This window comes from Crocodylus porosus, unplaced genomic scaffold (assembly GCF_001723895.1).
Source record: "Crocodylus porosus isolate Cpor-Errol unplaced genomic scaffold, CroPor_comp1, whole genome shotgun sequence".
Taxonomy (NCBI): Eukaryota; Metazoa; Chordata; order Crocodylia; family Crocodylidae; genus Crocodylus; species Crocodylus porosus.
Genome location: NW_017728886.1, coordinates 55,649,406 through 55,676,564, shown reverse-complemented (window position 1 = coordinate 55,676,564; position 27,159 = coordinate 55,649,406). Strand labels below are relative to the sequence as shown.

The 27,159-nt window shown below is 40.4% G+C and overlaps 1 protein-coding gene across 3 annotated transcripts in view; it reads right to left on the bottom strand.

The window, feature by feature from the left end:
• LOC109309630 (multidrug resistance protein 1-like) overlaps positions 1-27,159 on the bottom strand; it is a 48,974-nt gene that overhangs the window by 2,994 nt on the left and 18,821 nt on the right. For 2 of the 3 annotated variants that reach the window (XM_019534404.1, XM_019534422.1), the window contains 14 exons: positions 25,519-25,689; positions 23,888-24,049; positions 23,071-23,316; positions 21,022-21,168; positions 19,208-19,312; positions 17,829-17,906; positions 12,366-12,449; positions 9,996-10,199; positions 7,908-8,008; positions 5,212-5,352; positions 4,584-4,740; positions 2,877-3,074; positions 1,926-2,132; positions 717-863 (listed from right to left, as the gene is read on the bottom strand). In XM_019534404.1, coding sequence (XP_019389949.1) covers positions 717-863; positions 1,926-2,132; positions 2,877-3,074; positions 4,584-4,740; positions 5,212-5,352; positions 7,908-8,008; positions 9,996-10,199; positions 12,366-12,449; positions 17,829-17,906; positions 19,208-19,312; positions 21,022-21,168; positions 23,071-23,316; positions 23,888-24,049; positions 25,519-25,689 — 2,148 coding nt within the window. The remainder of the gene's footprint in view (positions 1-716; positions 864-1,925; positions 2,133-2,876; positions 3,075-4,583; positions 4,741-5,211; positions 5,353-7,907; positions 8,009-9,995; positions 10,200-12,365; positions 12,450-17,828; positions 17,907-19,207; positions 19,313-21,021; positions 21,169-23,070; positions 23,317-23,887; positions 24,050-25,518; positions 25,690-27,159) is intronic. The other variant, XM_019534413.1, reaches the window with a different exon arrangement.

Here is a 27,159-nt window from a genome sequence, read left to right as displayed (position 1 = left end):
GGCAGGAGCAGTGGCAGGAGCCACCAGATGTTCACTGGAAAAGCCACATGCAGTGTCAGGAGCTGCCTCCACCTCCCTTCCTGTCTGGGCAGTGCCAGCCCCAACCTGACTCCCTCCCTTGCCACAGGGGCCTTAAATCTGCTCCCCCATGCCCCTCCTTTTCCCCTTCCACCACATCAGACTTACCAACTGCATGCAGCACTCTACGTTGCCAGCTCTGCTCCTCAGTGCCCATGTGCTGTGCTGTGGCTGTGCACAGGCATTTACTGGACAAATTATCAGCTGCATCGGAATGATTTCTGACACAGAAAATTTTTTTTTATAAAATCGGTGCCGATCTGATATCAGACCTGTGTATTGGTGTGCCTCTCATGAAAATGGAATTTCAAAACACCAAGCACTGGTTTAAAATCTCCTCAACAGCATCTGGACCTCGAAGGACAATAGCTAGGCTAACATTTTGAAGTTCTGAAAATTCTACTCTGTCCAATTCCAAGAGATGGTAACTGACATCAATGCCTAGTTTAGCAAATGAAATTGAAAGCAGGCACCATATTTGAAAAATGAGGCTCTGGGTAGAGAGAACTAAGGACCGTCTTACAGAACCTATAAAACTGTATTCTTAGATGGAGAACGTGCGTTCATACAATGAGTGTTCAGACAGTGACTTTCAAACTTCATTTGCATGTATTTTAAATATCATGAGCATTACTGACCTTTTCACTTTCTGTGTCAAGAGCTGATGTGGCTTCATCCAGAAGGAGAACCGCTGGCTTACGAACTAGAGCACGAGCAATTGCTATTCTTTGTTTCTGACCCCCAGAAAGCTGTGCTCCTTTGTCACCTACTCGTGTATTGTATTTCTGTTTTTAGAAGAAGGATAAAATTAAAAGGAAGGTTGAATACATAAAGCTATATTCTCAAATTTAATAATATCTTAAGTATTTCCATCTTGAAAGGAAAAAAAATGTAGCTAATTTTAATTAAAAAAAAAAATCAAGATATCCTATTATTATATTAATATTTTGAATCTAAATGAATATTTATAACTGTTCTGCAGTGAAATTTCTTGTTTACATTATCAAAAGAGTAGCTCCCAGTGACATGCTTATCTGAAAAAAATTCACTGTTGTGTTTCCAAAGACTGAAACTGAGGATATGATTCTTTATTCTTGAATATCCCAGACATTCTTTGCAGTGCATTTAAGAAAATATTGTTTAGTGTCAATACAACATTTCCTGTTACAGAATACTCCCTGAAAGCTTGGTTTCATTGGCTGTTGCAAAGCATTCCTTCTCATGGAGAACTTAATCAATAGCAAGTATGATATTTAAGTAGTCCCTGATCTTTTTCTAAAAAGTTGTTACTGTATTTTTATTGTTCAATACATGTCCACATAACCAAAAAGTAACATAGCCAATTTTACTGAAATATTTAAAAAAATAAAATTTATCTTTTCACTTAAGCTAAGATTGAGGATTTCATCCAAAACAAGGGGGGAGGGAAATTTGAGGTAATAAATTAGAATTAAAAAACTCAACGTTTCTTTTATATTCTTTTACAAATCACTATAGTATTAAAACAAAAAACCCCAAACCAACCAAAAACAAAACAGAACAAAAACCAAAACACCTGGAGCTCACATGAATTATGTGAAGGAGTTAATGATGATCTTACACTTATTTTTAAAAATGCAGTGCGTTTTAATAACAGTTCTATATATTCTTGCTCTTTCAGAATCAAATAAATATTCAAACCCATACCCTCATATAAACAAGCAAAACTTCATAAAAATAAAACAGATTAAAAAACCACCCAAACACCTTTGCACTTTGCTTTACATTAATGAGAGCTGCCTACATAAACTTCTGTGTTACAATGATTATTTACCACCACCATGGATGGAAGGACATTTTCCTTTTACCTCTGGCAGATTTTCAATGAAGGTATGAATATTTGCTGCTTTAGCTGCCTCTACAACTTCCTCCTGACTAACCACCCTACTGTTGTCTCCATATTGGATATTTTCAGCAATGCTGCAGTCAAACAAAATAGGCTCCTGTGACACAATGCCCAATTTGGATCTGAGCCAGGGCAAATGCAAAGACTTAGTATCAAATCCATCTGCAAGCTGGAAACAGGAAAAAGAGGGAAGTTATGACATTGCCGATTCATGTTCATCCATTAAGACCCCTCAGTCCATGGCTGCTTAAACCAGTCGTTCCCCATTTTGTGTTTGCACAGCTGGATCCTACATTTTTGAAAACTTACATGAACACTAAGTGTTATTAACAGATCCACAAATCCCTCCATAGCAGTCTGTTAGCTCTAGAAGCTGGGGAGTAGTCTGCAGGCTTGTAAGAACTACAAACCAGCTGTAGGCACACGGAGTGATTAGGAAGACCTGGCCAGCTCAGATAATTAGCTGGCACAAAGCTAAAAAGGCTCCCAGGCAGGGGAGCTAGAGGGAGATACATAGACCTGCAAGCTGAGACTTGAAAATGAGAAGTGGAGAGCTAAGAGGGAGAGAGCTGATGGGTCAGCTCATGGTGAAGTTTGAGGACTATGTCAGAGGGCCGTTAGAACAAGTGAGAGGGACTGTGAATGAGTCTTCCTGTTTGCTGAAGGGACCAAAGGGAAAAGAAATAAGCCAAGCAAGTGGCAGCAAAACCACCAGCAAGAACACCTGGGGACTCTTGCGGGCCTGGGAAAAGACTGTTTGGCTTACGGACTGCCTTGTTTATGTTGATTCCTGCTGGGAAACAGTTTGCCCTAGGGGTATAAGACACTGGGGAAAAAAAACTTGTAAATGAACCCAAAAGCCTATCTATCTGTTTGAGTGAGCAAGTCTCTGAGCCTAGTACACCCTTCTTACCACTTGTCCTGCCACCGGGTCATAAAATCTCTCCAGGAGCTGAATGGACGTGCTTTTGCCACAGCCGCTGCTTCCAACCAATGCAAGAGTCTGTCCTTTATTAACCTTTACATTGAGACCTTGCAAAACTTGAACTTCTGGTCTGTTTGGATATACAAAATGGATGTCCCTGAACTCAATGTTACCATCAAAGTGACTCTGAAACCAATACAAAATATAAATGTATTATGTTTATTAGTTTGTATGGAGACATCAAATATAATACAATATGATAATTTAAAGTGACAGAACTGGCAACCAAGTTTGGGATGGTATAGGACTTTCTGAAATGCATTTCACTGTGTGTTTTAAATACCCAGGGTGATATTAGATTGAATATAACATCTTTTATTTATTGGAGGAAAAATTTCATCTCTTTAAATTTTCTGGAGCTCCATTTTGAGAAGCTGCTTCCTACATTACTGTCATCTACTTTATTCCCCATCAGCCTGGTTTGCAAGGGGAGCTGTTTTAGGCAAGCTCTTGACGGCCTTCATTTAAGTTACCAATGTATGTAATCCAGAGACTACTATTGTATATAGAATCCACATTCCTTCCTTATGATTTTCACCTAGTACAAGACAAATGCATGCGACACAGGATGAACATAGTACAAGATGAACATCAGAAGCTAAAAATGATTTGAATACTAAAGTAGATGATTCACAGACTTCAAGGACAAATTTTGTTGTAAGGGGTAATTCAAACAAGGAGACAGATTTGTTTTCTGGTTATCACGTATAGGAAGGAGTAGGGAATAAGAAAGAAGAAGGTATCAAGACAAAAGTGAATTAAGGACTGTGTGAATCTGATCTGATATCTGGGAAATGGGACCACAACCTGGGCCATAATAATCAGCACTGTTTGTACAACAGGCTGTTAAAGAACCTATTCAAGAACTCATTCTTTAATGAATGAGTCTTTCAAGTTTGTATATACAGAGTCACCACTTAGTTTCACCATGGCTAAAGGCAGCTGTTTCACTGGCATTGGGAATAAGCTCACAGTAGAACTGTTTTACTAAAGTCTTATTCCACAAGTAAGTCTTTTGTCTAAGACATTTCTGTATGAAATGTGGTCAGTTTATACGCACAAAGGCGAGTTCTCCAATTATCACCTCTGGGCTTCTGAGAAGCAACCTGGGTGTTTCCAACACCACTTAAAAAATCACCAGTAAGGAAGTAAGTTCTTCAGGCCAAATTGATCTCATTAATATCTTTGCTAGCCTTTAAACTGAAAAAAATTAAACAGGTATAACAAACTGGAACTTACTGAGCAACTTAGGTGCATAAGACAGTATAGATTCCAACTCATTTTCACATGTAGATTTGGGTCTTTATAGCTTATAGAAATAAAAAATGGCAGAGACCAGATATATATCATTCAAGCAAGCAGGTACAACTCTACCTACTCCTCAAAATGCAAGTCTGTTGAGCGAAATATTTTTAGACCCTGGTTAGGAGAGAACTACACTTAAAAAGGTATTCTATTAATTTTCTGCAAAAATCTATAATGCACTATCATTATTTTATACTCTACCTGAATGAAATGTTTTCTATTACACTGTAAAAGGAAATTTATTTACAATAATACAATTGAAGACAATAAAGTAGCAGTTTTGGGGGGTTATTTTCTTTTTAATTTCACGGCCTCTCTGAAAGACTTTACCAATTTTTCCCCCTCTTCACTGTAACTGTCAATCAGAGGTTTCTGATCCAAAAGCTGAAAGATTCGTTGGGCAGAAATTTTAGCTTTGCCAAAATCTGGTGCTAAAGACGTGGACTGCCCAACATTCATAGCAGCAAATATAACTGAAGAAAAGACTCTGAAAACAAAACACAAAATATTTTTTCAGCTAAAAAGATATTTATTACTGTTTTTTTTTTTTTTTTTAATTAAACAAATTTGTTAGTGTCTCTAAATTTGAGGACTAGGACATTTGTAGAAATTAAATAGCTTGAAAATGTACACAGAGTATTAGAAAGTACAGTTTATGGCTATAAATAATTTTTAGATGACTAATACAGTGAAACTTCTCCATGCAGAAGCTCACTGTCGGCAATGAAAAGTTAAGCAAAGAAAATTTCTCAACCAAGCCAGCTGTACATGCCAGCTCATAACTGGGTCTAAGCCTTTCTTTCTGTGTGAGCAATCTTTCCAAGGAATCACCTTTCTGCCTGATGTTAACTGCAGACCAGATTTTAAACTACTGAATTTCTATAGTTTATAATCTCTGCAAATCAGGTTTCTAAACAATTAACATGTGTTTGGAATACCCTCAGAAAAATATACTCACATAAAAACATTTTCAAAGTTGGTATAGCAATGGGCAATAAGCCAGGCCCCAAATCTGAAGACTGCTGCATTAATAAAGTAGTTTGCACACTGGGCTATTCCATAGGTAAATCCATATAGGGGGGCTTTTTTCAAAGAGTCCCTGGTAAAACAAAAAGGCCTGAATTACAGCAAAAAATTGTTGTGAAACAGCAACATCCAAGGTTGAATGGAAAAATGCCAGACTTTTGGACAACCAAAAGACCTTGTATACTAGGAAGTGCTTCCATGGCAGATAATTTAGGGCAGTGAGATCCCTTTACCCCATGTTATGTTTTCTCCTCTCTTTGATTCTTCTGTCCCTTTCCAGGACATAGCAGCAACCTTTAACTGCAACAGATGGCCATGCTGGGGGAAGGGGTCAGCCTAAGACCCTACACATGAGAGTGAAACTCTTTGTACCCTGACACGAGGCGAAAGACTACCAGTGCACCCTCTAGTGCAATAAATTCTCTTGTACACACCAGCCTCAGTACTGAGACACTGATGTCTGAGGAAGTTTCTCTCCTCCCGAAAATTAATTCTTTTAAATAGGTCAAGTTTAGGTTTAGCACATCACAGACACCATCTGTACTCTCTTCTTGATCTCAGAAATAGATCTCAACCTAGGAAGGGGCCTAGGCTATACTTTCTCAAATTCTTTTCTAGCTGGCAGACTCACAAATACTAGCTAAGCAGTTTACCAATTGACTGTATGTCAAGCGATGTTCTAGCCATGCTAATTTTGCCTTTCAGGGTCACTGCTATGCATCTATTTGATACAATCTAGAATTCCATACTTGGCTGCTGATGAAAAACTATTTCCACTACTTTGCCCCTCCCCATCAACCTCTACCTACTCCCCTGAGATGGGTTATATTGGATAGGCACTTATGATTAATAGTCTATAAAGCACTTTTAGTACTTCCAGAACTGTAAACTCCTGAATATTTTCCAGAAGAAATGCTTATGGGAGGCCACAGCAATCTGACAGGTCTTGGTATATGAATAAGAGCAATAATTATTATACATCTCTCAGTATCTTTGAATTTCAAGTGAGAAAAACATCAGGACACCATACAAAGAATGAATAAAGCCTAAAGGATTAACAAAGCATGAGATCTATTGCTTGTTTTCAAGCACAAAAAAACCCCTCACAGTGACATCTGGAACCCCAGCACATAGTGGTCATGGTCACATGGGCTAAGTACAGACAGTCAAAAAACATAAGGCTGAATTGATTCAATCTTTGTAGGTTAGTCTAAGATACTTAGATTGAACCAATAAGCAAGTGAACAGGCATTCACTTTTGATTTCAGATGTGCAGCCACAAGCCTGCAGTGGACCAGGCCAGAACCCAGAAGGCACTAGAGCATGCCTCCCTGCTCTGCTGGAGCAGACAGCTTGGGCTAAGGCTAGCTTGCCCCCCATGCAAGAGGGGTTTGTGGTTGGGGGAGCGGGGTGCAAAGCATCCTGGGATGCTGGGGGACTGTCAGTTACCTTGAATCTTGAGGGGATCTGGGACAGATTAGGTTAAATCAGCTAAGTCTGATACTACATCTGTCCAGGATTATCTTAAAATGGTTTTGGCTATTTTGAAAGTGGTTTATGTGCCTTGAACGTGTGCTGTGTTACATATTTAAACTGGCTTATGATCACTTATACTGGTTTATGTGTAATTTCCATCTCTAGCCATGATGATCAGTGTAATGGAGTAAGAGTAAAGATGCTATCTTAAGAACCTTAATATGACAAAGAAATTAGTACTACTTAAAAACTGGCTAGAAAGTTCATACAGTCTTTGCAAAATCAAAACTCCCATTGAGGAAACCAAAATAAATTGCTTCAAATAGAGTTTTGGTGGACTTGACCATAAAGAAATATTGTGATTTGTTGAACATTTCATGTCAGTGCTCCATAAAACTTGTAGTGCACGTTGCCAAATTTAAGATTTCCCCTTTCCTCCCCAAATAGATGCAATGTTTTCTAACCCTGATAGTTATACAGTTCAGTATTTTTATAAAGTATTCTTAGCTGAGGATCAGTTGTAGGCTGAAACATTTTCAATCCTTGCTTTATACTTATTTCTTTCCTCCATAATGTGATTACATAAAGCGTATAGGTCATATTACTTGCATGAGATGGAGGCTGTAGGAAAATACCCAACATCTTTGGATGTTAGAATTAATGTCAGTAAAAAAAAAAAAAAAAAAAAAAAAAAATCAGGGCATGGTCTGTAGCCAAGGTTGTCAAAAGATGACAAATTTATGCAATTTAGTTCAAGGTTCTCAAGCTTATACTAATGGTATAAAAATAATGACATGCCATGACCTAAAAACTATTGCCACTTGTATGAAATGACTTCTGTAACTCACAACATGTAAAATGAAAAAAAATAGATCTCATATGCTTGACAATTTAAACTTTATAATACACTTTCTCCCACTTCCCCATCTCTAGTCACAGACACACAGTATACAATATGCTTCTAAAATGAAAACATAACCAATGCATAAGGGAGAAAATTTTGAGGTAAACAAAGTAAGCAAAATTTAAATCTATTAAAAAAGTTACTAGTATCTTTTCAAGTTATTTTTTTATTCAATAGTTAAATCTTGTGTTCTTTAATTAACACAATAGATACTTACAGCATTTTAAATTGTTTGAAAGTAAACCCACCTGTATGGACCATTCAAACTTGCATTATACTTCTCAAAAAATGCCTCTTCTCTTGTTAATGAAGCCACAGTTCTTATATTTTCAACAGCTTCTGTTGAAATCTAAAATTAAAAAAAAAAAAAAGATGCATGGTTTAAGCTGGTATTTGCAAACAAATTATTTTATTTATTTGCAAGCTTTCAGGTGCACTCACCCTTCATGAGGCATAGGAGAGGGCAGAGACTGTAAAAGTTCTCCTAGGTAGAAATGAAAATTCATACATCACAAGAGAGCTGAGGGTGTGGTAAAGTCTTGTGTTTAGAATAGTTCATTCTGTCCAGGTTAGGCATAGAGAAATGCTGGAAAAAAAAAAAAAAGAGTCTTTTTACACCTTGTAGTTGTCTGGTGGCAAGCAAGATATAGAAGTATCTTCAGGTTACGATGCTTCGTGTTGTACAGAAGAGTGGAAAGATGGAAAGCTATTCTGTGCAGGAATTTGTTTTGTGATGACGTATTTACGGGTCTGTGCTCCGAGATGCAAATTCACTCCAACAATGGCAGGAGCCTGGTGTCAGCATATCAGGTGGTAAAATGCTTCCTTCTTGTAAAAGTATGAACTTCTCATTAAAAAAACTGGCTAAAATTAGATATCTTCAATGTATCAGGTATCCAAGACTTTTTCAACCTTTCTCTGTGTCTTATCTGGACAAAATGAACTATTCCAGAACAGGAGACTTTACCACATGACATGAATTTTCATCTATACCTAGGAGAACTTTTACAACCTCTGATCTCTTCTATGCCTGATGAAGGGTGAGTGTGCCTGAAAGCTTGCAGATAAATAAAATAAATTTGTTTGCAAATATCTAGTTGTCTAATAAAAGATATCACCTCTTCCATGAGTTGATTCCAAGTCAATGAAGAAACTATTCTAGAATACAATATGGCATAACAGTTTTATGATTAGATGTATTCCATGATGGGATGTGAAAGTTAAAATTATGGACTTGCAGTTTATTTTAATGTAGCAAACTTGAAGTTAGGCATGAGATTATTTTTCTGACATGTTTCTCCCATTCAGGCTATAGAAAAATGCCAGTTCTCGGTTGCTGCCACCTGGTAGTTGTCAGTGGCCTAGCTGAATGGATTTTAGGCTTTGCAAGGCTTTGTGCATGCCACAAAATTGGACTTTAAACCAGCTTAAATGCCCTTTTGCACTGCTTTAATGGTGTTGCTGTTTACACACTCAGTAGCATATTCTGCTTTAAATGACTTTGGTACGTAGCAAGATAAAACATCTCCGAGGTGTCTTAGGTTGCTATCTAACAAAGTGCAACAGTGCACAGGACATTGGAAGCTGACGTGCTCATGACTTGTCTGGCCTCACACAGCTCAGGGGCTGTGGGACCCAGCGGCAGCCCGTGCAGGCAGGCTCCACTGAGGAAAGGGGAAAAAAAGTGGTGAGCCTGATCTTCCCCTCCTCCCCCCTCCCCAGAGCCTGTCTGAGCTGTGCAGGGGCCAGTGCTTCCCTCCATGGCTGCAGCATCCCCCAAGAACTCCTGGGTCAGATGCCAGTAGACAGGTGCTGCTCAGCCTGCAGGCAGCAGCCCTTCTCTGCCCCCGCTCAACCACCAAAGAGGCAAGTAAGGATCGGGTGGCCACCCTTGTGTACATGGGGATTTAGTTTGGTTTAATTCTCCCTAAATTGAAACCGTGTTTTTAAAAACCCACCATTTTACTTTAGGGAGAACTAAACTGCATTAAACCCCCATGGCGTGTACAAGCAGCCATGTTCAAGGTCTTCCCAAACAAGAAAAACAAGGGAAGAGAAGAAAGACCTTCCTTTGCTTCCTATATCCCTTCTCTGTGTGTAAAATCTAACTTAAAAAAAAACAAAACAAAAACCAAAAAAACAAACACCCTGTAGAATTAAACAAATGTTTACTTTCTATTACTTCTTCACTTTTATGTGATGAATCAAAATACTCATAGAGTATCTCTGTTTATCACTGCATTGGTTAATGTGCTTTCAGAACAAGTTTGGTTGAACAATAGAACTGGACATGTTTTTTGTCCTTTAAATTATTTAGTTGAAATTGGAGAACTTACTCTTCCGGCCTCTTCCAAAGCTTTTTGATCTTTTGATGCATGACCAGACACAGAGCTAATTCTTACAGCATTTGTAGCAATAATGAAAGGAATGCAAGCCAGGATCAGCAAAGTTAACTGCCAGCCATATACAAAAGCAATAATGATGGCAGTCAGAAGGGTGCAGACTGTCATAGTCAACAAACCAAGTCGGCTTCCGGTAGCCTAATAAAAAGAGCAAAAATATCCAAAGAATTAGAGCTATAGATCAAATCTGAAATTAGTATTTGTTCAGTTTCAAAGTTGCCTAAAAATATCTATCAAAGTTGCACGTTGCCTAGAAATATCTATTTAAAATGGGGAGTTATATAGGCAAAAGCATATATGAACAAGGCACATCCATTTTATAATGAAATTTAAAAGTGGTTATCGGATCTATTTACACTGTAATTCTACTCATGACTGCAGATTAGATGGAAAGCCATATTGAAATATTCTTTAAAAGCTTGACGTGGTAGAAACCCCCCCCAGAAACCCTGGGTGAAAGTGAAATTCTTCCCTTTCTTGCCAGAGGCTTTCCTCCCCTAGAGAATTTTTTTTATTCAATAAAATTTAAAATAGTAATCAAACTCAAGCCAGGATGAACTGCTGCCATGTGCTGTAGGAGCTCCATATAAAGATCATTTGGAAACTTCAGTGAACACAGCATATGGGAGCCTACTTATTTGGTGACACTTTGTGTTCCAGAGAATGCAACAGCTTCTGAATGCAATTCAAAATGTTGCTTATGATCTGTTAAACCTTTCATAGTTTGTATCCTCCTACTCTTTTTCTTCCCGTTTTACTTTGGTGGCTGGGATGATGCATCATATCCCAAAAGTTAAGCTGCAGTTTTTAAAAATACAGATGATTTTATATTCTGTCAAATATTTGATTTGTTTCCCCCCCGTGATAGGCAGTAAAAAAAGAGATGGGAGGCAAATGAACTCCACTGAGGCTGAAAAATCATGGAGTTGAGAATTTAAACTACTGAATAAATCAGTAAGCAACATATTAACTCTTCCCTATTCTTCTCAAATGAGGCTTTTTAAAATATAGCAGATGTTCATGAGTTTAAGGAGGTTGAGGGTCAATGGACATTTTCCTGCAGGATTTCCAATGGCGTCTCTCCAATGCCAGAATCACCCAAACTTTGAGCTGCTACCACTCAGACATCCTTTACTCAGACTTAGTAGGGTGAGCTGAGTTGTCATTAATAGTCAGCTTTTCTGTGTGTGAAATGCAATGCATGGTCTAGGGAGAAGAAATTGACTTATATCATCATGAGGTCAGGGTAAGGGCTGCAAAGTAAAATCCCACCCTTCCATACCACCAAAGTGGGATTTTAAGGCTACTTGAAACACAAAAAGGACTTCTGTCCAGAGGTGCTCAACCTGTTGGTATGGTGTGGGGCCAACTTGTGGGCCAGATTGGACCCTATCTGCCAGGATGAGACCCTGCATTGCCTCCACTGGTCCCCCAGCTGGATGGGGGCCACCCATCCTCCCTTGCCACAGGATCGGTCCCTGTATCACCATATTGAGGCCCAGAACCATCTCCCTTAGGCATGTGCCACTGGGTCTGGGCCCTGCACTGTCTCCCTTGGCTCTGTGCCACCAGCACTGCCTCCCTCAGCTCTGTACCCTCTCCTCTGGCTCCGTGCTGCCCGTGCTGCTTCCCTGGGTCTCTGCACCATCCATACTACTTCCCTGGAGTTCCACACTGTCAGATTTGGGCCCTGCACTGCTTCTGTGCCTCCCCATGCTGCAAAATTAGGCCCTGCACTGCCTCCAATAGGGCCCTATGCCACATCTGCACATTGATCTAGCAGGGCTATGTGGCTCATAGGGCTCTCTATGGGTCTAGAAATTTTGCAGTAGGGAAGCAGCAATTGCTGCCACTGCTTCTCTGCTGCCAAATTTTTGGACCCATGGCACTCCCTGTGGGCTGTATGCCACGGCTCTGTGGGCTGGATATGGCCCATGGGTCAGGGATTGATCACGCCTGCATTAAGTTCATGGGCTTAAGTGATATGGAGTTGCTTGAGGTTCTAGGTGCATGGGTGAATTTCATCTTTGATGACACACGTAAAGTTACTCAGTATTTGGCAGAGACTTCAACAAGAGAATGGAAGGTAACTGAATATCTGCTGAATTTTTGATGGTTGTCATAAACTGTCAGCTAGAAAACTGGTTTCCAAGGTATAAAAAGCATGCTATTTAAAATGCGCCAGCCAAGTCTCTGTAGCAGATTTACTACCTTGTTTTCTAAAGTAATGTCAGTGTCCTTTGCTAGCATTGCAATTAATATTTTTAGGGAAAATGTTAAAAAAAGAAAAGAAAATCCACATACCCCTTTGACTTGGGACGCATCTGTAGCAAGTCTGGTTAACAAAACTCCTACAGCATTTTTATTATCATCATACCACCCAATCTCCTGCAAGCAAAAATGCAGTTCAGTGACTTTTGCCTTGGGGAAGAAATGATTTTATCATAACAGACTATTTAAGCTTAACTAGCACATGAGGAATAAGAAGAAACTGTCAACCTAAGCACTAAGATCCTTTGCTTTTTTTTGCAATTAATAATATATGTAAAGTAAATAGCCATACAGTTTTTAAGAATAAGCTTAAAGAAAATCATTCTTACTCTTTCAGCATTAAATTAACAAGCAGGGTGCTGTTAACTGCAAAGATTTTTATAATTCAAAGTCATATATTCATTATGAAACCATACTAAAACCACCTTCTTCTCCCAAACTCAAATTTGGCATAGAGAATTCCTCTCCATTTTTATACTATGTTAATGTTAGTGGAGCAATTGCCACCTGTGGGAGGAGAATGGGGTCTTTTATGCTCAAGGGGATGAAAAACTAATACATATATATTAATTTAAATAAATCACTTTTGTTCCATTGTCCCCTTAACATGCTTCCATGTATATGCAGGGCCCTGTAAGGCATTGTCAGGGGATGTGTAGAATATCAAATTGTTCACCCATAGCTAATTCTCTGTGAGGAAATAATAGAAGGATTTCCTTATCCATAAAGAACCATTGCACAATTTAAATATAATTATATTCCAAGTAAATAATTCCTGATAAAACTCGCCATTTTGAACAGCTGATCAACTCATTGCTGGGGGGTGGGCAGACAACCACCAGAGCAAGCTCACCAAGCATCAATTGCAAACTCAGCAGGTTAGGATGCTCAAGGGAACCCACTCCTACCCCAGCCCATGAACAGAGCTTCTCCATAAGTACAAGGAAGCCTATACAACAGCATACTTACTTGCCTGTACACTAATGCCAGGAGTTTGGGAAATAAACAGGAGGAACTGGTTCTTCTGCTAAACAAAAATGACTATGATCTTATAGGTATAACAGAGACCTGGTGGGACTCCTATGACTGGACTATGGGTATAAATGGCTATAGGAGAGGGGAGCTTGTGCTGAAAAAAGGAGGTGGGGATGTTGCTCTCTATGTGAAGGAGAGCTACACTTCCCTACAAGCTATGACTGGCACCCAAGGAGGAAGACTGGAGACCCTCTGGGTTAGAACCTGAGGGGAACGTGGTGAAGGGGAAACAATGGTAGGAGTCTACTACAGGCTTCCAAATCTGGAACAAGAGCTTGACCAGGGAACTGGCTGAGGCTGCATGCTCTTAGGGCATGGTTGTCATTGGAGATTTCAACTATCCAGACGTCTCGTAGGAAGAGCATTCAGCCAAATCCATTTGGTCTCAAAGCTTCCTGGCATGCATGGATGAACTCTACCTGTCTGAAGAAGAAGTTTTATGGCTCAACAAGCAGCGAGGCGCTGCTGGACCTGGACTGGCCAAAGGGGACGATCTAAATCAGCAACCTAAGAATTGAAGGGAAGTTGGGTAACAATGACCACAAGTTGATCATTTTCACTATCCATTGCAAAGCTGGCAAGTTAGCTCAATGCACTAGTCCTCAACTTTAGGAAAGACAACTTTCATAAGCTCAGAAGGCTTGTTCCTGAGGTCCTGAGAGGCCATGATTTGACAGGGAGGGGAGTTTATGGCGAATGGTGGCTTCTTAAGGAAGCAATCCTAGAAGTGCAAGGGAAATTCATTCCAACCCACAGGAAAGGTGGTAAATGGGCTCAGCAACACCTTGGCTCAACAGGGAACTCATGAACCTCCTACATCTAAAAAAAGAGAGGCCTACAAAGGATGGAAGACAGGAAACACCACTAAGGAAGAGTATTCTGCACTAGTCCACACCTGTAGGGAACGAACTAGGAAAGCCAAGGCTGCAACCGAACTCAAACTGGACACTAATCAAGGACAATAAAAAAAGTCCTTCTTCAGATACATGGGGAGTCATAAGAAAAACCAAGGGCAACATTGGACCCCTGCTAAACCAATTAGGGCAACCAGCAACCAACAGCCAGGAAAAAGGAAATCTGCTTAATGATTACTTTGCATCAGTTTTTCACCAGCCCAAAAGGGACCACCCTGCCTAACATGATGCAGGATGACCAAAGGTGAGGGTGAATATATGCCCACCATTGGCATAGACCTTGTGAGGGAGCACCTTGAGAGGCTGGACACCCAGCTGGTCCAGATAGAGTGCATCCAAGAGTGGTAAAGGAACTGGCAGACACTGGCAAGTGTATTTAAGAACTAATGGTGCTTGGGCAAAGTCCCTGAAGATTGGAAGAAGGCCAGTGTGGTGCCTATCTTCAAGAAATGGAGGAAAGAAGATCCAGGAAACTACAGGCCAATGAGTTTGACCTCAATCCCTGGGAAGATCTTAAAAAAAAAAAAAAAAAAATCAAAGAAACCATTCTTGAAAGGCTAACAGAAGGCAACAATCTGAGGGACAGCTGGCACAGGTTTGGTCAGGCAAGACCTATCCACAACAATCTCCTTTCCTTCTATGACCAGGTGACATATCACCTGGACAAAAGGGAAGAGGTTATTATCATATATTTGGACTTCAAAAAGACTTTACTCTGGTGTCCCATGATGCCGTCATGGAAATTTGGGCAACTGAGGCCTCAGCTACAGTACAGTCTGATGGCTGGGGAACTGGTTCCAAGGTTGGACCCAGAGAGTAGTAGTTGATGGAACAGAATCAACATGGTACTCAGTGATCAGTGGTATCCTTAAAGGCTCTAGTTTCAGACCTGTACTCTATGGGCAACTGGTGCGTCTTGAGATACGTGGGTCCTTTTTAAGACCCTCCCCCCCCGGCTGATCACACTGACTGGGGGGGAGGGGACAGGTCCTATTAATGCATGACCTATTAAGGTCTTTATAAGTGATCTGGACTCTGGTGTCAGAAGCAAATTGACCAAGTCTGCCAATAACACCAAACTTTGGGGAAGAGTATCTACACTTGAGGATAGGCTTGCAAGGTGGAAGGATGAAAACCTGATGGCATTCAATAGAGAGAAATGCAAGGTGCTCCACCTCTGGGGAAAAAAACCCCCTGCATCACAGTTATAGGCTCAGCAATGCTACACTCACTAGCACCACAACTAAAAGAGACTTGGGGGGTCATGTGATACCACAGTTGGCAAAGTGAACTCAATTCTGGCTTGCACTTACTGATGCATCTCAAGCAAGACCCAGGATGTCATCCTTCTGCTGTACTCGGCCTTGGTGAGGCCACAGCTGGAGTACTGCATCCAATTCTAGGCTCCACAATTCAGGAAGGATATGGAGAAACTTGAAAGAGTCCAGAAGAGATCCACACACAATCAGAGAGCAAGAGAACAGGCCTTATGAAGAGAAGCTGTGAGCTATGGGACTCTTCAGCCTGGAGAAGTGTAGGCTCAGGGGTGACTTGCTGGCAGCCTACAAGTACATAAGGGATGTGCATCAGGATCTGGGGGAACACCTGTTCACCAGAGCACCCCAAGGAATGACCAGGTCCAATGGTCACAGACTCCTGCAAGATTGTTTTAGGATGGACATAAGGAAAAAACTTCTTTACTATCTGAACCCCAAAGGCCTGGCATAGACTCCCCACAGAAGTGGTGCAAGCACCTACTGTGGACACTTTTAAGAAACATCTGGATGCTTATCTTGCTGGGATCCTTTGACTCTAGCTGACTTCCTGTCCCTTGGGCAGGGGGCTGGACCCGATGATCTTACGAGGTCCCTTCCAGCCCTAATGTCTATGAAATATATGAAGTCCATGAAATCTATGAAAATCTTAGCAACAAGGAAAATTCATGGAGAATTCATACCTGTTATCACAACATCTAGCAAATAGAACTAAATATCTGTATCTAAACATTTACATCACGCTCACCTGGAACAGAGAGAGACTCAACTTCTGTTTTGCTAACCTAAGAGCCTTGGCACAGGCTACCTGTGTAATGTCAGAAATCAGTGGAATGTTGAGAAGATATAACATTACGGCATTTTTAGAGCAGTCTCAGATGAAGGATTCATGTTGATCTGACTTGACTTGCATGACCTGATTAGAGGGCTGGAGAGCAGGGGAGTGGACAGGAGCCAGGATACTATTCCCCCCCTTGCAGGAGAGAAAGGAGAACAGCAGCACGTAGCTGGGAGGCAGAGAAACCCACATGTGGTCCTCCCTTCCACCACTTCCAACAAAAGCCCAGCCAGAGCAGAGGGTAGGTGGGGAAAAATCTTGAAAAAGCTGTTTGAAGTGAGGCAGGGATTGAAATAAAGAGAAAAAGTGAAAAAGATGTAAAAAGTAAAGGACTAAAATCTTCCATGCATCTCAGTGAACTGAGATTAGATCGGAGTGGGGAGCGGGGTTAGGGCAGCAGCAGTTGTACAGGCTGGATTGGGGGTGGGGGGAGCGGTCTTGGTCCTAGTGGTGAGACCATGGGGCTGGGGAAAGCATACTTGCCCTGGTCTCAGAGTTCTGCAGTTGTTAAGCTGCTCTTTTCCTGGAGCAGGCACATCCGTTGCAGCCCAATCACGGAACCTGGGGAAGGCTGCCTCCTCAGCTCAGCCTGAAGTTGATGCAGCTGCATAGCTGCTTTGTGCTTAGAGAGAGGTCTAACCAGACAGCTGAGCCCTGGAGAAGCTGCCTCCCTAGGGCTCTGTGCTCAGGCTGAAATTGAGCTTCACATAATCAGACTAGGCAGCTGGGGGAAACAGGCTTTCTTGGTTCCAGGGTCTCTGAAATCAAGCTCATAGTGGGAAGGGAGTGGTGATGGGGAACCACTAGTCTTGGAGGGAAGCAAAGGGTAGAGGCCTGGGAGGTGTGCATCCTGGGATACTGGAGGAATGAAGGAAAGGGTTTTACCTCCTCTCCAATAATACCCTGAAGTGGCATGAGTAAACGTTTCCAAGATAAACCTTCTTGAGTGGTTTACATTTAAAACATTTAGAGGGTACTTACAATGGTTTAACACCCATTAGCTTCTGACTGCTCTTGTTTTAGGTACCTTTATGCCAGTTTTATTGTAACCTGTGCCAATGCCCTAAGCTTGACACACAGAGACATGCAAATTGTAGGAATGCTTCACTGTGATCAAAAAAAATGCTGATATTTAAAGACAAGACAGCATCAGAACAAGGCAGCTTTCAAAGCGCCATAACAAAGTTTGTCTACTTTTTTCTTTTTTATTTGTACATATGCAAAAAACAAAACAAAAAGCACATGTACTTTTCCCATGTATACAATTTGTGCATTTTTAAAAATTTCAGTAGAAAAAACAGGCCCTCTTAAATAGCCCTTACAGACAGCACCTAGAACCTGGTGCTTGCATAATGTTATAGAACAGCAGCTTGCAAAATTTATCTGGTCTGTATGTTTGCTGCAAATTGCTCTACCCAAAAAATGTGATATGTACCTGTTGAAGCAATGCTCTGAAGGAGAAAGAACGTAACCTCATAGTTAGGATTTCCCCAGACTTTCCAAACATGAATCCCTAAAGAGAGTTGGGGGGGGGGAGGGGGTGGAAAAAAAACCAAACCACTGTTCAGTTTCATATGGTAGACTACAATATCATATTAGGAATACCACACTGTTAATACGATGTTATATCAGTTATTCATCTACCCAGTTATGCAAATGCTTTGGAATGTTAATCAGGCAACATATGAACATGAGCCTGCAATGTGATGTTGCAGTTACTAAAGCAACCAAAACGGTGGCTTGCATCTATAGATGCTTCTCAAGCAAATCCCGGGACGTCATTCTCCCCTCGTACTCTGCCTTGGTGAGGCCGCAGCTGGAGTACTGCGTCCAGTTTTGGGCTCCACAGTTCAGAAAGGATGTGGAGAAGCTTGAGAGAGTCCAGAGGAAAGCCACACACATGATCAGAGGTCAGGAAAACAGATCTTACGATGACAGGCTGAGAGCCACGGGGCTCTTTAGCCTGGAAAAGCGCAGGCTCAGGGCTGGTCTGATCGCCACCTGTAAGTTTATCAGGGGTGACCACCAGGATCTGGGGGAACATTTGTTCACCAGAGCGCCCCAAGGGATGACGAGGTCAAACAGTCATAAACTACTGCGAGACCGTTTCAGGCTGGACATAAGGAAGAATTTCTTTACTGTTCGAGCCCCCAAGGTCTGGAACAGCCTGCCATCAGAGGTGGTTCAAGCACCTACATTGAACACCTTCCAGAGCAAATTGGATGCTTATCTTGCTGGGATCCTAGGACCCCAGCTGACTTCCTGCCCTTTGGGTGGGGGGCTGGACTCGATCTTCTGGAGGTGCCTTCCAGCCCTAATGTCTATGAAATATAATCAAGCATTACTGACCTAAGTTTGTCTGAAACTGATTATCCAGATAAGAATGATTCTCTATTCTATACTACACATTTGAGTCCCTCAGTGTATTGATTTGGGAAGAATTTATATAAAATATACCAAACGCCAAGTTGTTTTGTATTCCCCATAATAGCCTTGTAGTAAGAACTGAAAATCTTGACCAAAAATGTATGTGGGCCAGATTTCCAGCTTTGAAATCAATGGACTTTAATCCTTCAATGTCTTCAGTGGAGCCGATTTACACTAGTAAGTGTATGGTCACATATTTTGAATAGTAAAATACATGAATATCAGCATAATAATAATAAAAAAAAACATATCCCAAAAGATGGCTGGCAATTCAGGAGTTTTGTAGATTTGAACAATATATTATCTCTGTTATACTTCAGGTATAATGACAGTGACTGTAGTGAAAAGAACTAAAAACACTTGACATTTCAATTTAGTGAAGCTTACTTGGATGATGTGGGTCACTAAGGTGATTACTCCCACCACAAGAAACATAAGAGAAAGCACTACAGTGTTTTTGTTCCTCTTATCAGGGTCTGTTTCTTGAAAAGCCTGTATAAGAACAACACAAAATTAAGTGCACAGACATTGATTACATTAATCAACTTTGGCTCAGAAAACATTGGAGAAATAACTTAGCATCCCATTTTCTCACCTCTTTCCTCTCTCCTAAAACTGTGATTCACTTCTTAGCTGCTAGCACTTCACTTTCAGGCCCCATCTACACATTACACTTAATGCATGATTAACCAGTTAATCCCACCTTAAATTGTGACCTAGCCACATGTTTTATCACACCATTATTTGATCGAACAAGGAATAAGCCACAAAGTTATTCCACAAGAAATGTGGAATAACTTCACATGTTCAATTAATGACATTAAATGAACAAGCCATGATCAGGTGCTCCTCTGTGGCTGAAAGCTGCATCTGCTCAGAAGGTCTGCAGCGGAGGGAGCGTTCCACGCACTGGGATTACAATCCCAGGCTCCCACTGAACTGGCAATAAGGCATGACTGGAGCTGATGCTGGATCCCACAGTCATGCCTCCTGCCATGCATGTGTGGCATGGCTGGAGGAGTGACTGTGTGAATCATGCATCAGATCCCATTGTGGCTTTGCCTGAACATCTATGGCCCCCCCCTCCCCCCAACAGATGTTTAGAAGAAGGTGTGATAGGATCTAATGCACAATCCCAATAATTGCACCTCCTGCAATGTCACACGTGCATGGCAAGAGGCAGGATTGTGGGTTCAGATCCTATCATGCCACACTACCAGTGTGGGGGGAACCTGGGATCATGATCCTGGGCTCCTTCCTGTATCGCCAATCATTGCTTCTAAGCCTGGGAGCCCCCTCAGCTGACAGAGCTCCCAGCCACACTGTAGTGGGGAAGGTACCCTGTGCTCCCATGATGGAGCTTTGGGCACATGTTTAATTAAAGGCATAAGAACCAGCAACAAAGAACTTACAAAAATACAGGTAACAACTTTGTTGCTTATTCTTGCTTTTATCATATCATTGAGTGAATGTGTAGCCAGGTCACCAGGTCAAGTTAATCATGTCTTAAGCATAGTGTGTGTCAGACAATCCAGATTCCTTCTAGCTACTCTTCTTTTGCTGGAAGTTAAAAAAAAGTTTCCCTAGCTTCCAGGCTCCAACTATCCTCCCAAGACTGATTCTCTAACATAACAGCACATAGTAACTTCAAACAAGCCACTACAGGAATCTCAAGGGGGAATGCAGTCTCCCTACCAATCATAATGGGGTGCCTGTAGGCATGCAGAAATGTTGCTCTGATGCACTGTAATTACAGTGTATTGGAGCAAACTTGATTAATACACAAGACACTGAATACACAAGATGATGCAGGTGCTTTAATTCCAGCAGCTCTAAGAGCTCCATTCATTATAAAGTTTCACAACTATACCAACTACTGACAAGCCTGTAGCAGAGTGACTAAAAGTAGCTAAGTGCCTAAAATAAATTAATTCAATTCAAGTAATGTTGAGTCAGGTACAAGACAGGACGTACATACAGCATTAAGTGAAGGCAGGAAGTTTTAAGAAGTGACTTGAGGGACAGGAAGGTAGTTTGTTGTCCTGAAAAAATGAAATGATTCCTGTGTGGGGGGCTGGCAAACAGGCAAGAAACATCATATGGGGATACTATAGAGAGGATTGGCTTGCTGTTAGAGCAGGACTGAAAGTTCTGTATATGCGCTTTGTTTCAATTAGTTCACTATACAGCTCTGAACTTACCCCAATGATTTTTCCAAATATAACAGCAAAGGCAGGATAGACCCCCCCTGAGATGGCAGCAGCAGTCACGCCAAACAATATATACCACCACTCAGGCTTGTTCAGAGCCAGAATTCTGGAGTAAGGCACAGCAGGGAGTTTTTCTTCCTACATGAGAGAGGTCAAATTCAAATTTTCACTGAAAGTTTTAGAATATAACAATGCCCACAGAGCAGGGATACATCAGTTGCTAAGTAATGAAATAGCCCTGCAAATGCTGAAAGAGTTCATGCCAGTCTCAAATACCCACTCTCTACAAGAGCAAATATACTGGAGGTTTGCAGCAGTCTAGTTCAATGCCTTGTTGAAACTTCAATCGCAACATCAAAAAAATCTGGAGGCAGAAATTTAACAAAAGGCAAAGTGATGGAGGAGAGAGGTCTATATAGTTCAACAAAAAGTCAAATAGAATCAGTCACTGTGAATGGCAACTTTAACACATGAATCATTATAAGGAACTAAAATGTCTCACTGTTCAGAGCACAATTAGATCAGTCTAGTTCAGTCTCAACTAAATGTTAGTGGGTTGGCAATAGTACAATTGGGTATAGTTATGTCAATTAGCCTGTTTCGTCTTTTACAAAATATAGTCTTTGCATCTTTACCAGAAGCACAGAAAAGGCATATGAAAAATGATTAGCCTACATCTCCTTTGAAAAATACAGGCAAGCTCAATTCAGCTTCATCGAGCTATTGCACTGATCATGACTTTGAGGAAGTTCAGGAAAGGGAGTAATGAAAACATAGGAACTCATATACAATATTAAAATGACATAAAAAAATCAGTTGCTATTGCTTCCTAGTTTCCAGACACTAAAAAAAAAAAAAGTGGCCACACTTCAACCATAAAAACCATGTTGAATTTTCTGAAATAAATTTGAATGGCTGCATAAAATAATTTCTCACTTTACTGTAAACACAATGAATGCTGAAGTCATGAATATTTCCACTCACTACTTCCTCTGAGAAGACTGAATGCAGTAGTAAGAAATAGACAAAAAGTGAATTCTGGACTGGTGTATTTTTATGCAATATATACCAACACTGTATTAGTAGGGTGTGCTATAATGAGGGTAGGTGTGTTATGGATTCTAAAATTACATTTCAATAAGAAAACATTATTGCTGGTAAAATACTAGCCTAACTTAAGCCAATGGCAAAATCTCCCATGGATGTCACTGGATCCAGGCTTCACCCCTAGGCTTTTATTTTTGACTTTTTGCACTAGAAGATATGAAGTCCATTGAAAAAAAAAAAGTTTCCACTGCTTTTCCTCCAAGCAGCTTGATACAGAGATGTGAATAATTTGACTGTACACTTTAGAAGGACTTTAGAAACTGCATCTATTAAAGCATATACTGAGGGAGCTGGCTGATTGGGACGGGGGGGAAAACCCTTTTCTGTTGTTTTAAGTTACATTTCAAAAGTGCAGATTTTTAAAAATCTATTCTCTCAATTCAATGTGTGTCTAATACTTGTATTAAATGATAATAGCTTGCATTTATATAGCACTTTTCATCCCAAAATGCTTTGCAAACTAGATCTCATAAGGATATAAGAATCATGTAATCCACCAGAAAAACGCACAGAAGTGTTAACAGTTCACATGAGGAAGCAAAGAGTACTGCAATAGTTTTAGGCAGTGGAATTTAATTATTTGAGTCACAGGTTGGCCAGGACACCAGAATTAACACCTTCATATTATGAATTATGACAAGAAGTTTTACATCTCAACCTAAGGATGAACTTAACTACACAACACTTTAACGCAAGGCCGACTGTCAGATTCAGAAGGTGTCAAGAAATTATATTGATGTGTTAAACTTGTGAGTGCCCTGAAGACTCTCAGTTTAAGTATTCACTTAGATTAATGTTGCAGATGACAGGGTCATAACAAAGGTGGCATGGCTGAATGCATTACAAAACAAAACAGAAAATAGCCCCCTAACCACATTTATCTTGTTCTCACAAGTTAGCACTAAACCTTTGAATGGAAATTTTAGCACCAACCTCTCTCTCTTTTGTTTTCTTCTTCTTTTCAGAATACCTTTTCTTAGAAGAGCATTTCCTGCTCTTATGCCTGCTGGTTCTCTTATGAACGCTTCCTTTTTCAATGATTCCTAATTTTTCAAAGCTACCATGTTCAGTCAAATTCTGTTGTCCAATTTCATTTAAGTCTGCTTCCTCATAGTCCTCATCTTCTGTCTCTTCATCTCCTTCTGACATATCATCACCACGAACATTTTCATTATGACCCTAGTGATAACCAAGGAATGGTAATACACCATCGCAAGACAGTTAGTAGCAAACAGAACTAACTATAACATTTGTTGGGAACAAACAAAAATAAAGTTTTGGTTGCATGGCTATGTTCACCTCCTGATTTCCGTAGGCTGAATTCTCTGCTTGTGTAAAATGTTACAGGTCCAATTTAGACATCAGAAAACATGGCCCTGTATGCTTCTCCCCCTATCTTTATTTCTCAGTCAAATTTGTGAGCCAATAGTTCTGTGAATAGACACTAATAAATTTATTCCACCTCTGTAAATCAGTTATGTTTTTGATGTATTATGACACGTAAATATGAAGCACTGGTACAGGTGAAGAACAATTACTTCAGGCTCATAAACAAAACTGAATGATCAACTTTCAATCAGCTAGAAAACTGGCAGGAACTACAGGGTGAAAATGCCCCAGCAGTTTGAGTGCAGAACTGCATGTGTCAGCAATTACATCAAAGAGATATTATAGAGGTGATTTTCTTGAGCAGCAATAGGCCATAAATCTGAAGCACTTAAGTCAGTAGCTCTCAATCACATATCATTACCTGCTGCATTACAAGAGAATAGTAGACTCCCTTCTGTGCCATGAGTTCATTATGTGTTCCCTGTTCAACAAGCGCGCCTTTCTCAAACCCAGCAATAATATCAGCATTCCTGATTGTTGAGAGCCTGTGAGCTATCACAATGGTGGTATGTCCAGCCCTAGCCTTAGGGAAAACAACATAAAACAAAATAGAACAAAACAACAACACAAGATGTTTTAGTTTTAAATTGAAATGAGTTGACAATGAGCAGATGACAGAACATTCCATTCTAAAAACCCTATAACCTCTTATACTTGGCCATTATTTTCATGAATGGAGTTATGCGTGCATTTCCGATGATAGAATCCACATGTATTGTGACAAAGGAAACCGTATAAACAGGAGTACGGATACCAGTGTCTATAGTTAAAGACGCCTGATAGAAGACCTATTTTCAGTTGTTTATAAATTTGTTTATAATACAACTAATACTAAAACTAATGCTATTACTACTAACATTTAAAGAAGTACCTGGTTGCTTTATTGATATTATACATTTTCCACAGCTATTTAGTTGAAAGAGTTCAGAACGTTTGTCCTTTAGAGCAGGAACCTGACATCGGGGGGGGACAAGTCCTGCTGATGCCAGCTGGGGTGGGGGGTTGCTATCCTTATTGCACTATATGAATCTGGCTAAATTTATAAACAATTGAAAATCTCAGTTCATTTTTTTTTTGAGCTTGGCAGTTACATTATCTGAATATTTAGCCTGTAGTGAATATGCTTCATCCTGTTATAGCTCCTGTGAGCATACCTACTGCCACTGTACAATTCCCACAGAGCAACTGAGGGCTCGTTCTTCAACCTGGGACTGCAGGAGTCAAGAAGAACTTTTTCTATAATTATATGTCCCTGCATCCAAGGACATAAGGATGGCAGGCACAGGAACCAAAAGCAGTAAAAGAAGGATGAATGGTGCTCATGGAATGAGCAAGATGTACATCAAAGCAGTCTGCTGTAGGAACGAGGCCACATCTGGCTGAGGGAGAAAAGGATTCTATTTTGCCTGTTGCACAGAAGCCTTTGCAACTGCTTGGCAATTTACATCAACAAAATTATCGCAAGTTGCTAACTCTGTACTCCTCTTTTTCTATGTAACCAATTTAAGATTATTTAGTCTATTTTGTGGAGGGGGCGAGGAAGGAGTGCTCACAGATGCAGCTGAAGTCAGTAGGAGCTGTGCTCTAAACAAATGAATAACAAACAGTTCTCTCAAAAATCAGGTCATAGGGACCTTGAATTGCAGACCTAAACATAGCAGGTATAAGTATAAATAGGTGCTGGGACAGTACACTAAGTGATGAGCATAAAATAAATATGGCACAGCTGCTCATTCACCAAGTAGCATCCAGCCTGTGTACAGCATAATGAAAAGACCACACGGAAAAAAAATCTCATAATTGCTTAAAGGGATTGTGATTAATTTTCATAGTGACTTCATAACACTAAAATATAAACATATCTCCCCATTAGTACCAATGCCCTCATTTAAAGACTTACTTCAAACCAGTGGGAAGGTGCCCTGAAAAAACATATGCCATCTGGTTGTGTTTCCTTTTGCTGGCTAGGAACTTTAGCAAGACGATCCCTACCTTATCAAGAGCAGTCTGCACTATGGATTCACTCTGAGTATCCAGAGCAGATGTGGCTTCATCCAGAAGGAGGATCTTGGGATTCCTTGCCAGGGCACGGGCAATAGCAATTCGTTGTTTCTGTCCTCCACTCAGCTGAGCACCTCTCTCTCCCACCAGGGTATTAAATTTCTGAGAAAATCATGGAGGAATCAAGATTGTAGAAGGGCTCAAGTGAAATCCTCTTGTGCTCTAGTTAGCTGTATTGCAAGCCAGAATGTTCCTTTTTTTTTTTTTTTTTTTAAATATCATGACATATGGTTAAATACAAGGCATCTATCACAGAGAACATTTAAAAATATTTATTGCTAAAAGTCTCATCCTGGCCAACTATGTTCAATTTTTGTCCTCCTCCTGGAGGCAGATGAAAGATTTATTGTTTCTAATTATCTGTTTACGTATTTGTCTTCTTTCCACCTTCAGTTTGGTTAGAAAAATCAGTGTCTGGCATCTTGGTTTTTATTAGATTAAAATATACTCTAAAATCAGATTTTTAGTTATTACAAAAAGGAAGTGATAGAAGTGAAATAAGAGACTAGAACTGTCTGAAGGAATCCAGATATCTAACTGGTTAACAATAACAGCAAAAGACCATCAGAACACCTTAGTTCACTTTCATAAATAGAAAAGTTGAAATAATAAAAAGGCGGATTCAAGGAGGGGTGAGGGGGATAATATTTAGCAAAAGTAGTCAAAACACAGTTGACTTGGCACAACAGGAATCCACCACTGTCTCTAGAAGTCCTTTGCCTACCTTACTATATTTAAAAAAATCTGAGCATGTAATATATGGTGATTATTATACAGTAAAGTATAAGCCAAAATTCCTTGTAGGGTAAATGGGTAGAACTCCACTGAATAGCTAGTCTAGCCCTAGCCACTTGCATATAGCCACAGGCTACCTCATAAGCCAAAACAAATGGAGTTTGTTCACATGGTACTGTGCCCAGGCTAATTAGCTCTGCTGAGAGGCAGAGCTAAGTAGTCCATCAGAGCTTCACTAAGGCTGCACAATAACTGTAACCATATGCCATGTATATTTCTTCTAGTTTCAGATGTATGTCAAGTATCTGGGCTTCAGACCAGAATCTGCTCCCTGAGAGAAGTTTGCTTTCAAGTGTGAGTGCTTTCCCAGAAGATGTGGGTGTAAATCCTGCTAGATAAAGGAAGAAATTTCTCCCCTAAATTCTGGCTGAGTGCTCTAACCAGTGAGTGAGAGGTAACTCATTTTTGGACCAACTGCATAGTTAGGATAAAGTTAGACAATCTTTCAAATGCAACGCATTTTTCTTCAGGTATGAACTACTGGATAAGGTAGGCAATTACTATGGATGGGGGCCACTTAGGTTCTGGTGAGGTGTTTAGGGCTCCACACACAAAATCTTTTAGAAGATATCCTTTTCACAAATTATAGATAAAAAACAAATCATGTACTAAAAATGTAACCTGGACAATTGAAGCCCCACTGACAGCAGCCCTGCTGGGAAGGTTTGCATGCTGGCTGGGGCATGGGTGGAAGTGGGGGGGCTCAGCCCTATGTGGATCACTGCAGGGGCAGCCATAGGCCAGATTCAATAAAACTGGTGTGTCAGCCTATGGGCC